The following is a 14,226-nucleotide window of genomic DNA, read 5'->3' as shown; positions in this document are numbered from 1 at the left end:
ATGGAAGAATCCTGTATTTTTTTTTAAAAACCTTCTGTAAAGATATGTTCATACAGCGGAATTGAGCTGCTGATTTGATATGGAATCTGCAGCAAATCTAAGTATTCCATTCCTTTTAGGCCTCTTTCACAAGAGCGATAGCGATGTGACTGCAAGACGATCACAGCGATAGCACAGCTGTGTTCCTGCAATTTCTGTGCGATCTCCCTGCAAATTTTCACGTCAATATAGTTGCATTTAAAATAAAACAAATAACAATAAATTACCTAAGATACAAGGCAGCGCTTAATGAACCAATCACAGACATCACATTGAATAGCTCTGATTGGTTCATTGAGCACTGCATTGATTGGCTGAGCTATGGCTCTGATTGGCTGAGCTGTGGCACTTGAGAACCAATGAACCATTGCTTCCTGGAGGCGGGATTTGTGAATTCCTTTAACCAGGAAGCAGCAGATGAAGACTGCAAACAAGTGCGGCTGAGTTTTGGGAGGTGAAGTGCGGTAGAGCTGACAGCGCCTGTGAGTTTTTCTTTGTTTTTTTTTTTAATGCAGCCAGGGCCTATTTTAGAGACAAACAATAGGACTTCCTACTGTGGGAGTTGCATCGCACTGCATGAAAACCGCAATTCCGTGCGACGTGATGCAACACAAAGTAAGTATCTATAGGGAAACATGGGCTACAAACCATCCGGTCATGTAATGGACACACAGGTGCACATCTCGTTATTGTCAAGGGTGGGTGCTGCCCGGCCCGTTCTATTATTTCAACCTCTGGAAGGAGTTAAATGTGTTACTCCTACTCAAATATCACGCGTGCTGCTGTCTGAGTTGTCAATGGGACCTTGAAAAGACATTGGATGGCACTCTCATTCAATACAATGTGCATGCGAGGGCGATGTTTCCTATTGAAGACAATGCAAAACACTTGCGATCCTTTCACGCATGCGAGGATCACAATTTCACAAAGTGCTTTACATTGCTGTGAAAATTGCATGTTGGCAAGCACCATATCACACTGAGTTTCTCGGTCTAATACGGTGTGAATGTAGGCTTAGTGTTATTTGCGAACTGTGACAGCAATCGTTCATTTTAAAGCAGTTTTCTTGTATATATTTTTCACATTCAATACACATAACATCTCATCAGTGTGTTCACCAGGGCCTTTGGGGATCTGCGAGCCCAATAGTATACCTCAGATAGAAGGATTGATGTCTTAAGCTGTGGTGCTGGCGAAAGCTACTGCGTATGCCCTGGACGGTGAGAGTAACAAACAGAGAAGTCCTGAATCCTATAAGACCCGATATATCACTGGAGGGCAAGATGGCCGGACTCAGGCTCACGGATTTTGGCCATGTAATGCGAGCAGAGTTGCTAAAAAAATCTATAATGCTTGGACATATCAGTGGCAAAAGACGACCTGGCCGCCAAAGGACACAATAGCTGATACTGTCAGAGCGGATACTGGCATGGATATCACATAACTGTAAGAAGCAGTGCAAAACCGAAAAACATGGAGGAAGCTTGCCTGTAGGCTTGTTAACGGCTATTAACAACAATGTATCTCTCTTAGGTTTGCTACACACAGCTAAACGCGTTATTGGGCCATAAAGCTCGGCCCGATATTGCGCTTGTGCGATGTAGTGGCAGTTGCGAGGTGTTATTCCATTGCAATCTGTTTTCCTGTCCCATGGAAAACAATGGGCGACTCATTCCTGAGGGAACGCCCAAATATAGGACATGTTTTTCTCCCACATCGCGATGTGGAGGGGGAAAAAAGCCCCATTCGAAAGAAGAGGGTTCATATTCGTGTGAGATGTGTGCATCTAGCAACGCACAAATCACGTGCAATTTTCACAGCCATGTGAAAGCGGCCTCGTGTACTTTTTATATCCCCAGTCCCCCGACACGCCAGAGAGGTTGGAACTAGGAATAAAGGTCCATACAAGAGAGAAACAATAGGTTTTAACATCCCAAAAGGTCCTAATAAACACTAACTTGACATAGGTGTACTAAAGGCTATAAGGGTAGATTCAGACAACCGTATATCGGCTCGGTTTTCACGCCGAGGCAATATACGGTGTCCATCTGCAGGGGGGGAGGAAGAGCCAGAAGCAGGAACTGAGCTCCCGCCCCCTCTCCACTATTTGCAATAAAAGGAGGCGGGATGGGGGCAGGGCTAAGTTCCAATAATTAGCCCCACCCCTGTCCCATCTCTCATCATTGCAAATAGTGGAGAGGGGGCGGGAGCTCAGAGCACTGCTCCTGGCTCTTCCAGCCTCCCCTCCCCTGCAGAGAGAGAAGACGTATATCGGCTGGCCGTGATAACCCAGCCGATATACGGTCGTCGGAATCCAGCCTAAGATTGCAAAAAAAATATATAGAGCGCAAATAACATGAAATATATGGAAAACATTGAATTTTGATGTAATTAATTTACAGCAGATGTGATATTCACTACAGAGGAAGACAGTGAGAAGAGGCTGAATGAGGCGTCACACCAGCGATCAGTAACCGTGCCTTTAATGCTCTGTAAATATAATCTTATAAGTACAAACTGATAATGATATACATTTATTTTATACACACAATAGTTTAAATAAGCAAATAGTTACTCGTTAGGTTTCCTCCCTTTTCTAAAGCGCAGATTGGAAATCCAGTTGCAGTACAGACATCTCACATTTGTAAAAAGGACTTTTACTTCGCAAACCAAAGTGCTGAGGTTTTACTAGAGCGCATTCGATCTGCGCCATTTACCTTTACATTGCAATGGGTTAAGGTGCAGCATGTTACTATATTAGAACGTGAGCGTGGTGCATTATTTAGTACTGCCATCACAAATGCATTGCAGATTCAATGGCATTTATCACAAGACTGGTTGTAAGAAGCACAAGGCATGATGTGCTTGGCATTGTACCCATTTCCTTTACATCATGCCACACAGACCATATCAGTACTGTATTATATGTGAAAAGGGTTTTGCCACCACAGACTTCTATGACGTATCAGACTTGTCATAAGGGGTATTGTTGGGGATCCAGAGGGCCGCTCTTCCCCAACACACCCCCCCGATCAACTATGTATAACCTATACTCAGGACAGATCATCAAAAGTAAAATGCCCCTTTGGGAGGGATCCTACTTACCAGGCTGTGCTGTTACTGTCAAGGAAGGGGTCCTGGCACTGATTTTAAGTGTAGTCCCCTACTAGCCAAGCAACCTTAGCCAACTACCCAGAGGTAAAGGGTATAAGTTAGACATCCACTTTTTAGGGTCCCACAACAGAGGCATGAGCTAGCCCTAGTATGTATATGCACCCGTTTCCTATAAACTCCCCCTGGTATACATGTAAACCCTTGTGCTTCCCATAATGTGTAGCCACCTAGGAATGCTCCCTGTTTATACTGACATGTCATAGAAATGTACCTTGGGAAAACTAAACCCTTTATGTCTTAAGTAAGATTACCTAGAATACAAACAATCCTGAGAGTTAAAAGGGACCTTTAGTTTTGCCCAAATCTGTCTTTTGTGCAACAATTTTTGTAATTTTCCTGAAAACTCTTCATAGAGGTCTTCTCTACTTTCTAGAGTCTGGCTCAGGTAATAAACTAAGGCTTTGTGACCTCTAATGCGACCTTTACTGTAGCCAGTGTGTAAGTATATAGGGATTATGCCAAGCAAGATATAATTAAAGTCCTTCGCAGAAGCGTCTTCCTTTTATATTGGAGTTTCCACACTGTGGTTTGGTAAAGCTATGTGCTACTTTGTTGTACACGGTGTTTCAAAAGTCAGGGCCACCCAGAATATCAAAAATGTGTACAAGTAGGAAACTTTGTGGAACACTTAGATGGAGGGGCTGGGGGGGGGGGGGGGGACTTTTTGGCACTATGGTGGTGCTCGTCAGTCTTCCTGGTGGCAGCCATATTGGAGTAAGCCTAGGAAACCTCAATGGAATGTGTCTTGTTGGATACATGACTTAAGGGTAGAATTTCATCAGAAAATTGATAGGTGCAGTCATATTTTCAATACCTGCAACTATTTTCGAGTTCTAGATGATGTCGTGTTGAATATTAATAGTTATCTTGAATTATCTGGTAAGGAAAACAGTAAAATCGCATGTATTTTCTGGTACCAGAAGATACTGTTAACACAGGACAGAACTGAGATTATCCTGATGGTCGGTAACAAAAGTTCACATGAAGTGATTGACGTTTTCAAGACAGAACACCCAATGAGTGCACAAACTGTCAGAAAACAGATTCAGAAGTTCAGGGGAAAAGCACATATGTCGACATCTGGGGATTGGAAACACAGCTCATACGACCAGTTCCTGGTTAGTCCTTGACAATACCAGCTTCCTTGAACTTCTGAATCAGTTTCCTGACAATCCATCCACTCATTGGCTGTCTTCCTGGATTTTCTTGACAAAGCCTCGATCACCTCACGTTCATTTCTGCCACTAACCACCAGGATAATCTCAATTCTGTCCATTATTTTCCACACTACATAATTCAACAACGTACGTCCATAACTTAAATTTGACCTCCCCTATCATTTCTGAGGAAATTCTACCCATAAATCATGTAACCCCTGACCCACTTTTTGTTGGAATTTCTTGAGCTGAATCCAAGATGGCTACCACCAAGCTGGTCGACAGGTACCACTATAGTGCCAAAAAGTTTTTGCCCACCCATCTAAAGGCCTTTTTACACACAAAGATAATCTTTCAAACGAATGAAAGATTTTGCGCTCTATTTGCATAAGGTGTTAATAATGGCCATTAACACTTTATCATTTTCATTTGCATCTAAAAGGACCTCAAGGAGTAGTTTGCAGAGCCCACCATTTTTTTTTTTAAAACATACATACAGCTGTGCAAACAGCTGTCAAACATTCCATTTTTCTCCTCCCGGCTAGTATAAACATGCTATGGGGAGAACATCCTGCAGTCTATTGAAAGATGAGCGAAATACATGCAAGTGGAACGTATTTGCTTAGTCTTTTAGCGGACGAATGATGGATTTTAAGTGAACCAAAATCGATCATTCAAGCGAAAAGTGCACGATTCTAATGTTTACATGTAACGATTATCGCTCATTTTCGGCCGCATGCAACAATTTTGAACGCTAATCATTGCATGTAAAAGGGCCTTAAGTGTTTTATAAAGCTTCCTACTTGAATCTCTTTTAGCTGAGAAGATATTCCGAATGGCTCTGAATTTGGAATCACACTGTACATTACGGCACAAGAGATGTACAGTACCACTCACACAGAAATTACCTTGTCTACAGCTTATATACCCCAAGAATGGTTCATTTTAAGTGAAACTTAAGGCATCTGCTTTTAGGATCACAAGCTCTCATTTTTACAGTGTGACAATACATTTCATTAAAACATGTCTGCATATAATCTCATCACATTCTTGTATCGTGTGGCCCCCACATCCATAAAAAAAAACCATACATTAAAAAAAATGGAAAGAACAGAAGTGATCAACCACTTTAAAGTGAATCTTATTTTGACATGTCATTCTTCGGTCCAACATGCAATGTGTATTGAGTTATTACCATTATTTGTATAGCAGTTGAAATCCCACTGTAGGTAATACAATATTATAAATCACTCTGCATAAAAAGATTTACAACATCATTTGTCTGCCTACAGTCAGCATTAAAAGGAAGCTTTCTTACTTACCGGTTTATTATTGAGCATACAGTAAGCTCTTGAGCTCCCTCTAGTGGTGGCTGCAGGTACTGAATGTTATATTTTAAAACAGGTCTATGCAGGCGAATTGTATCTCTGCACCACTATCCCAAATCTCCAACTGCTTAAAAAAAATAGTTACTTGGCCCCAAATTTTACACCTATTCAGATTACAATAACTAAATAAAATTCAAGGAAGGACATACACTTTAAAGTTGCAGAATTTCTAAAGATGAAAGCCGAGCACTTAAAAAAAAAAAGGACCAAAAAATCATAACCAGGTTAGCTCAATAATATATTAAAATCATATTAATAAAGATGAATTTCTTTACAAAGCCAACTCCTTTGCCTATGTAGATATAAAAACTGAACAATAATGTGTTGCATCTTAAGAGTGTGCGGGCAGCCACCTCCAGGGTGAACGCGAAGCAGCCTCGGTGTAGACAACACACGAAGATAGACAAGATATTGCCCAGTCACAGCTGGGCTACGTGCACAGACGCCATCACTGCATAATCAAATTAACATCCACGATGACGTTTCTACTTGCTGACAAGTAACTGACCAGCAATACTCCAGAACATATTTGTACATGGATGCAATACAGAATATGGCTCTTGTAGCACATCCATGGAAAGCCTACCCTGTCTGCTAGTGTATATACAATCTACCATTGTCATGTTTTACAATCATGTAACAGTGACAATGCAGGACATTCATGCATGTACAGAGAAATCCAGAAATGCAGTTTTGATGCTGTTGCCTTTACTGCATATAAAAATGCTTAATATAACTAATAAGCTGTAAAGTGAATTTCCGCACCATGTTCTTAATTCAAATAGGTTCAACATTCCGTACTGACTAAAATGGGGTCGTTTTACGAAGCAAGCGCACTACCGCTTCATTCGGAGGGAACTGACTTGGCCATCTCTGGCGGTCCCATTGAAGTGAATGGAGTGGTGGTGCACAAACAAGGACCATCCGCTGCTATTCACTTAGGTTGTCTGCATGACAAATGAAACCTGTTGTAAGACAACCCTTTTTAATTTCATAATATACCTTTAAGGAGGTCAGAAGTCATTCATAAGAGGGATCATGGGAAAAAAAAATGGCGCTCAGAGTGCTATCAAGATAAATACTGAAACTAATCAGCATAGACTCTTAGACCTGTAATGACCAAGTGATAAGGTTGATATTCACGTTAAGGTGGTCACTAGACCCCTTAGCAGCAAGCAGTTCTTACATTTCTCTTAGCCCCTTTAAAGACAAGCAGATGGGGAGAGGTGATCCATTTCTAAAGGTGCTTTCACACGGGGCTGCTTTTTTCCGCACCCAAATCTGCAGCTTATTCCGCTGCTGCAAATTCTGCATCCGAAAATCTCTGAGAAATTCGAATTGCAGGCTGATCTAAGCAGAATAATTCCGCCCGTCTGAAAGCACCCTAATGAGAGTGTACTTTTGGGCACATTCAGCGAAGTGTCCTATTAGAAAATATGTATAAAAGGTGATCTTTTGATGTCTTAACAGGACACATCCATCAGAAATTTATTTATTTATTTTTATTTAAACGGGATATGGAAAACTTTTTTTTTTCACATTTCTGGCTGATGTTTTGACAATTTTGGCAGTACTAGTATGTGATTAAGAATTCAATAGAGCAAACAGTCTCCTTCTCTAGCTGCCAGCTCAATGCCCCAAACTCCTGAAAGGTACAGCAGACTAATCTCAATTTACATCTGCTGCACGGCAAAGGGTTAATCTGAAAAGTAATCTCACTATAATAGTAGGTGTAGGATTGGAGAAAAGGGAAGTTCAATTGTCCGCTTAACAGACCTTTCACAGGGGCGGAATATTTCTGGAACACACACAGCGGTATTTGTCCGTGCGGACCATTATACATGCATAAATGCAGATTTTGATGCATGGAATTCTGCAATTTTCAATTCCAGCCATTAGACATGTAGAAACAGAGCCATAACTTGAAGCTTCTGGGCCCCAATGCAAAATCTGTAACGAGGCCCCCAACAATAATGCTTTAGTCATAGTACTGGGCTCCCTATATGGAAAAGAGAGGCCTTATGGGCCCCTAAGGCTCCTGGGCCCGGGTGCAACCGCATCCCCTATAGCTACGCCCCTGTAATATCCTGGCTGTGTGAAATGTCCCTAATAGCCCTAGATAGAGATTGCGCAGCCAGCCAGGGGCAAAGACAAGTGCATATTTCTCAGAGGAGCATGCATGGCCTTATAACTCTCCTCACCCCTTGCAGATGCTCTCCCTAATAAAAAAACTATAGCCTTCCTGACCCCCAAAATAAAGGAATCTAGTATACAAAGCAGCTACATAGTGTCTAAGGTCAGATTCACACGGGAGAGTTCGATATCGCCCTGAGAAGGGCGGACCACTCTTAAACCTACGATTACGATGTGTTTTGCAAGAAAACGTATTGCATCCATGTAAATGCATTCTCCACATGCGTGAAAAAAACAAAACAAATCGCGTGTGTTTCTAACAGTTAAAATGGTAAAAAAATGGATCACACTCGCAAGCACAACAGCCGGCATTCAAGTGTGATATTTTTTTTTCTTTTTGAAGGACTTACTGACAGTAATGGGCAATTCTTTGTGAGGAATCACCCAAAAATAGGACACAGCGTTTTTCCCTATCTCAGTCCATGGGTCCAAGAGGAAAAAAAAATAAAAATCATTTGTGTGTATATACAGGTTGAAATAAATAGGTACTTTTCACGTGCGAGTGCCGGCCATGTGAATCCAGCCTAAGGGAGTCAAAAGGAGACAGACCTACCAGTAGATAGACTGTTGTAGAACATCATATTTAACGTTTCTTTTAAATCCTGTGTTTGGATTATTTTTCTACTCGAGTGACTGCATCCCAATACACTACATCCACACATAACCGCATGGTCGTTATGTTGTGCAAACTTTAGAAAGACAGTGAGAAAACAGAAGTGTTTTTTTCCCCCCCAGACACTATGGGTGGCATAAAAAAAACACTGTTTTTTGCAGACTGCTTGAATGCATGGATGGTTGACAACTCTGATCAGTTCCCCCTCCAGTTTTAACTCTTGCCATTGGTCATGGTTTTTAGACAGCCACCATGCTAAACACACCTGTCTGTATGTGCTGACACAGCAGGATCCAGGAGCTCCTGCAGTGCCGGTGACGGGTACAAGGGGGGTGCTAGGCGTTTTTGGTTGTGGAGCTCCTTGAATCAGTGACAGTTATGGATGGGTGTGATACATTTTGAGTGGAGCTGCAGGTAGAGACACTTTGTTCTCTTTGTTGTCATGTTGCTATGGTAACAGAGGACATTGTGTGCACTCCATGTGTGTTCATCCATGACTGTGGATTAACCTTTTCCTCCCATCTGATAATCAGACTGCCCCAGATTTACAAGCTCTTACTATACAGAAACCCACTGAGGTTCCAGTGCATCGAATCAGTATAATATAGTAAATAAGGACATTAAGTTGTTCCATCTGGTCAACAAATTGCAATTTGCAAGCAACTTGCTCCCTACCATGCAAGATGTGGACTGAAGGTACGATACTCTTACAGAAACATAGGCCATTGTAGTTTCTGTTGTGCTACGGGAGCCGCTAGACGGCGTCAGGATGGGGAAGGTAGTGCTGAACTTTCCTGGATTGTAATGCCATGCACAATAAGAACCGAATGCCGTTGGCTCATCTGTACAGGGGAAGTGACACACAAGGCAATGCTCCCTTGTAAAGACTGTCGTGTCTCTACAGGGTGCTGACGCAATGTCAGGAGCGATGGTGGGGCCAGATTCCTGGGAAGGCATATTGGGGAAGTATGCATAGTGGAGGTGTATTGACCTAATTGATTTACAACCCTTAACTTCTTGGTCGACTAGTGTGTGTCAAATAATCCTTTTTTGTTGTGGTAACGATGCACTAGAAATCAAATGTCAGACACTAAATAGGAAGTAGTATACATGGCAAGATTTAGAAGAAGGTTTCCTGAAAACCAACCAACTACTGTTGCTTCCCCCTCCCCCCCCAAAAAAACTGACATTGTATTCGTCATAGATATCTGAAAAATAATTTTATTGGAAGTGTCCCTTTAATTGTACTACCAATGAGAGAGAACCGGAAGTAACTTTTAATTATACCCCGCTGCCACTTGTAAGTCATTCTGCATGGATGTCACCTTTAGTTGTAGTACTGCACATTAGAGAGCTTCAAATGACATTAGAAAATAATAATAATTGCTTCAGTCAGATTCACATCATCATAGTGACCATCCCTAGTGATTGTGAGGACAAGGAGACACCTCTCGCACCCAACTGCAAATTTCACATACCCACTGATTATAAAGAACATATATTTTTTTTTTACGTTTTAATATAAAACCTTTATACTCTTGGCAGCTAATAAACTAAATAGAAACAAAAAAAACGTAGGCACTGACGATGCCATGACAATTCCGTAAAACACTTATTCAGATGATTGGTGGAAGATGCAGCGTGGGAGATCGTCATGGGCTGGGTTTTTTCAAGTCTCGGATCTGTTTGACCAAGTAGTTCTTTTCATCTGAGAATTGTTCATCATCCGTCCTTTCCTTTTGGAAGCTGCTCAGGAACTCAATTAACTTGGTCTGGTTTTTTAACAGGATGTCCACGATTGGCTGCGTTTTGTTTGGATTTGCTACGAATACCTAGGACGTAAGGCAAGATGAGTGATTAGTCCTGAGAGGACCTGGTGTTCAAGCTGTAAAACTAAATGGATTCTAGCAGGATTTAGAAAAAACAAGGAATGAATGTAGTTTCCTGTAGACATAGCACATAGATATATGTGAAATATCAGATATATGCATTTTCTAATTCTGCAAGTCTTTGATTTTCTAAAGGGTATTTCCAACTAAAAAGTAAAAAAAAAAAAAGCTAGATATTAGTAAATAAGAAGTTAAAGAGGTATTCTATTCCAAACACAGATCCTAGTCCCATGTTTCCATTACCTCTGACGTACGTGGGATTTTGGAGACTTGCCTAGCGCTCTCCTGTAAAATGTTTTGCACATGTCCTCTGAGCTGCCTGACAAAACACAGAACGCTGTGACCCACACGGACAGCTGAATGCCTTACCTTAAACACATGGAATGCTTCAAACTGGATGTTGGGGCTCTTATCTCTCAGCAGATTCATCATCAGCTTCAGGTTTTCTGGTTTGCTGATGTACTTCGTCATGATGGAAAAGTTGTGCCGGTCCAGAATTAGCTCTCCTAGCAGCTACAGAGGGGATTGGAAGAAGTAAACCTAATAGGTTATAGACAAGAGCATACTGGAGGACGGCGATCAAAGCTAAAGCAGAGGGGTTCCCTATAGTGGATTCAGCTTTCATCCCTTTATAGACCCTTATCATAATAAAAGTAGCGACGGGATTGATTATCGTAGGCAATTACTGCACTGGAGTTCTGCAAGGGTTGCCGATCCAAGGATTTATTCAGACTGCCAGATGTGGAGTCGGGAAATATTTTTTCCTCTACAATGAAAATTTTACCTTATGGAGGTTTTTGTCTTCCTCTGGAACAACACTAAGGCCCAATGCACACGGGCGGATTTTTGCTGCGGAATCTGTGGTGGGCGTATGGCCGCAGATTCCTCAGAAATGTCTGTTCATAGCATGCAATGTAACATGATTCTTCCATGCACATGAGTGGAACACACTTGCGATTTCTGCTCGCGGAGGAAGAATCGCAGCATGTTTGTTTTTTTTCGTGCAGGACTGCAATGGAAGCCGTCCGACCTGCGATGATTCCAAAATGTCAATTTCGAAATTGCTGTGGATCCGCATCATTGCCAGCAAGGCATTCTCTGCACTGCGCATGTGCACCAGCCGGCACATTCGCAGCCCAGAGAAGAAGAATCCGTAGAGGTATGCAGAGGGTCACCGTCCGGCACAGGGCCCGATTCCGCAGCGGGATCCCGAATGCAGAATCTAACCTGGACGTGTGCATTTGGCCTAAAGGATAACAGGCTGAATGACCTGTGTACCTGTGTCTTGCAGGCTGCGGTGTCTGCGCCGACCTTGCTACTTCCGGTTTCGCTGTACTGTGCATGGTCCTCACGGCTTGCCATCGGACATGCGCAGTAGAGTTCTTTTTTAAATCTCCTTTCCCGCGAACAGGCTGTGTACCAGACGGCTTCCATAGACTGCAATGGAAGACTTTCCTGCGGGATCCGCGTAAAGTGGAGCATGCTGCAATTTGTTTTCCGGACCAAAAGGTGTGCAAAACAAATCAGCATGTTTTAATTAAGCTGCAGATGCCCATGTACCTCTATGGGCGGCTTGAATTGCAGATTATCCGCGTGGCTGCCCCAGCCGATCAACTATTGAAGACCTATCCTAATGATAGGTCATCAGTAGTATTCTATCTGGAAAACTCCTCCAGCATTACATGGTCCTCTTACCTTCAATGACTGTCTTTTAGTTACATAGTTCTCAGAGTGTAGAAGTTTTTCATAGTCATTAAATATCTAGAAAAAAAAAAAAACATGAAAGAAATTATAAGAAATAATTAGGGAAAGTCAAGTCACATGTAGCAGGTGGACAGATTGCCAAGTCCAGGTGTAATTCACTCCGGAGATCAGCAGATGGGGGAAAACACAATTTTTCTCTTCCTTTTATTGTTCTTAAGGCGGTGCCACGTTTCGTGCTGGGTTAAGCAGGTGACTTTATATGTCATTGACCAATGGATTTTCTAAGTAAATGCAGTTGAGAAGAAGGCATTTAAGGGACCTTTCACACGGAGTGGAATTAGGAAGTAGGACACACCGAAATTCACAACTGCGGAGTTCTGTGCCCAAATCCCCAGGTCTAACTGCAGGTAACCTGGGGATCCTAATTTTAGCCTGTGTGAAAAGTCCCTAATAGATTGTCCCACTCCACCAGTACACCCAGATTATTTCTCAGAGGGCCAACAATTGGAGTTTCACATTTCTTACTAATAGTAATTTTATTATATTTGAGTAGGTTAAATGCTTTATTTCATTTTAAACAATTATTATGCCTCTGACAATTTTGTTTAACCACACAGTTTTATCTTGCTTTGAACACATCTATTCCACATTGGAAATGAGCGAGCATGCTCCTCCCAGCTTGATGCTTGATCGAGCATTAGCATACTCGAATGTACTCGTCACTCGAGCGAGCACCATGAGGTGCTCGGGTAAATTTCAGAGAGGAGAGAGAATCATCCCCTATGCTGAGCATCGGGCACCTTGAAAAATGCTTGAGTCTCCCATTGACTTCAATGGGGTTCGTTACTCGAACCGAGCTCTCGAGCATTACAAAAAGCTTGGTTCGAGTAACGAGCACCTAAGCATTTTGGTGCTCGCGCATCTTTATTCCACATCTATCTATAAAGTACTGTAGAAGGGCTGTACACAGAATGTCCCATAGAGGGCTTAAGACAGGTATTCTTGTACCAGCGGGTGTGGCAGGAAGATAAAACCATCAGTTTCTGCCACACTCAGGGGTATTTGGCTGCCATCTAGAGTGAGAGACTGTGTTAGCAGCATCAGGAACTAGGAGCCCGAGGTCCGGTGTGGACCAATTTGGGTCCATCAAGTGTCTGATTGAGTTGGACACCTAGACACCCCGGGTGAGGGATATTGACAGAGACCCAGTGGGTTGGAAACCCTGAAATCGTTTTATATTCCAGTACATGTTTCCTGTGTGTGAAATAAAACTGGTGGAAGCTAGAATTTGAAGTAACCCGGTGGTCCTGAGCCTTTATGCATGTGGTGCCAACTCTCTTGAATAGAGAAAATGGCGTTCCCAGGGAGAGAGTAACCCGCAGGTTGCTACAGGACACATCGCTCACAGGATGCTTTTAAAAATGTCCCAAATAGTTTATGTACCTTTATTTTTGAGGATATTGTCCCAGTTCATGAGATTTAAAGGGGTTGTCTCGCGGCAGCAAGTGGGTCTATACACTTCTGTATGGCCATATTAATGCACTTTGTAATGTAAATCGTGCATTAAATATGAGCCATACAGAAGTTATTCACTTACCTGCTCCGTTGCTAGCGTCCACGTCTCCATCTAATTTCGCTGGCTTCTTGCTTTTTTAGACGCGCTTGCGCGGTGCAGTCTTCTGCCTGGTGAATGGGGCCGCTCGTGCCGGAGAGATGGTCACCGCGTCGTCATCATAGCTCCTCCCCATCACGTGTGCCGATTCCAGCCAATCAGGAGGCTGGAATCGGCAATGGAACGCACAGAGCCCATGGTGCACCATGAGAGAAGACCCGCGGTGCACCATGGGAGAAAACCGTAGTGCATCCCTGGGAAAAAACCGCAGTGCATCCCTGGGAAAGGACCGGCGGCCATCTTAGGCAGAAGATTTTTAAAACTTCACATTTCAGCACATTGGTGAGTAGCAAGCGGCTTAAAAACCGCTTTAAATTGCTATTTTATGCCAGGGGGTGACAGGGGAAATGCGGTAAAGTAAAATTTTGATGTTTGCCGCGAGACAACCCCTTTAAGG

General features: G+C 42.6%; 1 protein-coding gene across 2 annotated transcripts in view; it reads right to left on the bottom strand.

The window, feature by feature from the left end:
• Positions 1–2,505: 2,505 nt before the first annotated feature.
• The window catches only part of CAB39L (calcium binding protein 39 like), an 83,627-nt gene continuing 71,906 nt past the window's right edge, over positions 2,506–14,226 (bottom strand). For both annotated transcript variants that reach the window (XM_066583911.1, XM_066583920.1), the window contains exons 7-9: positions 12,149–12,214; positions 10,823–10,966; positions 2,506–10,396 (exon numbers count right to left, since the gene is read on the bottom strand). In XM_066583911.1, coding sequence (XP_066440008.1) covers positions 10,217–10,396; positions 10,823–10,966; positions 12,149–12,214 — 390 coding nt within the window. In that variant the 3' untranslated portion in view covers positions 2,506–10,216. The remainder of the gene's footprint in view (positions 10,397–10,822; positions 10,967–12,148; positions 12,215–14,226) is intronic.

The sequence above is a fragment of the Eleutherodactylus coqui genome, chromosome 1, assembly GCF_035609145.1.
Source record: "Eleutherodactylus coqui strain aEleCoq1 chromosome 1, aEleCoq1.hap1, whole genome shotgun sequence".
NCBI classification, from domain to species: Eukaryota; Metazoa; Chordata; class Amphibia; order Anura; family Eleutherodactylidae; genus Eleutherodactylus; species Eleutherodactylus coqui.
This window is presented reverse-complemented; position numbering and strand designations above follow the sequence as displayed.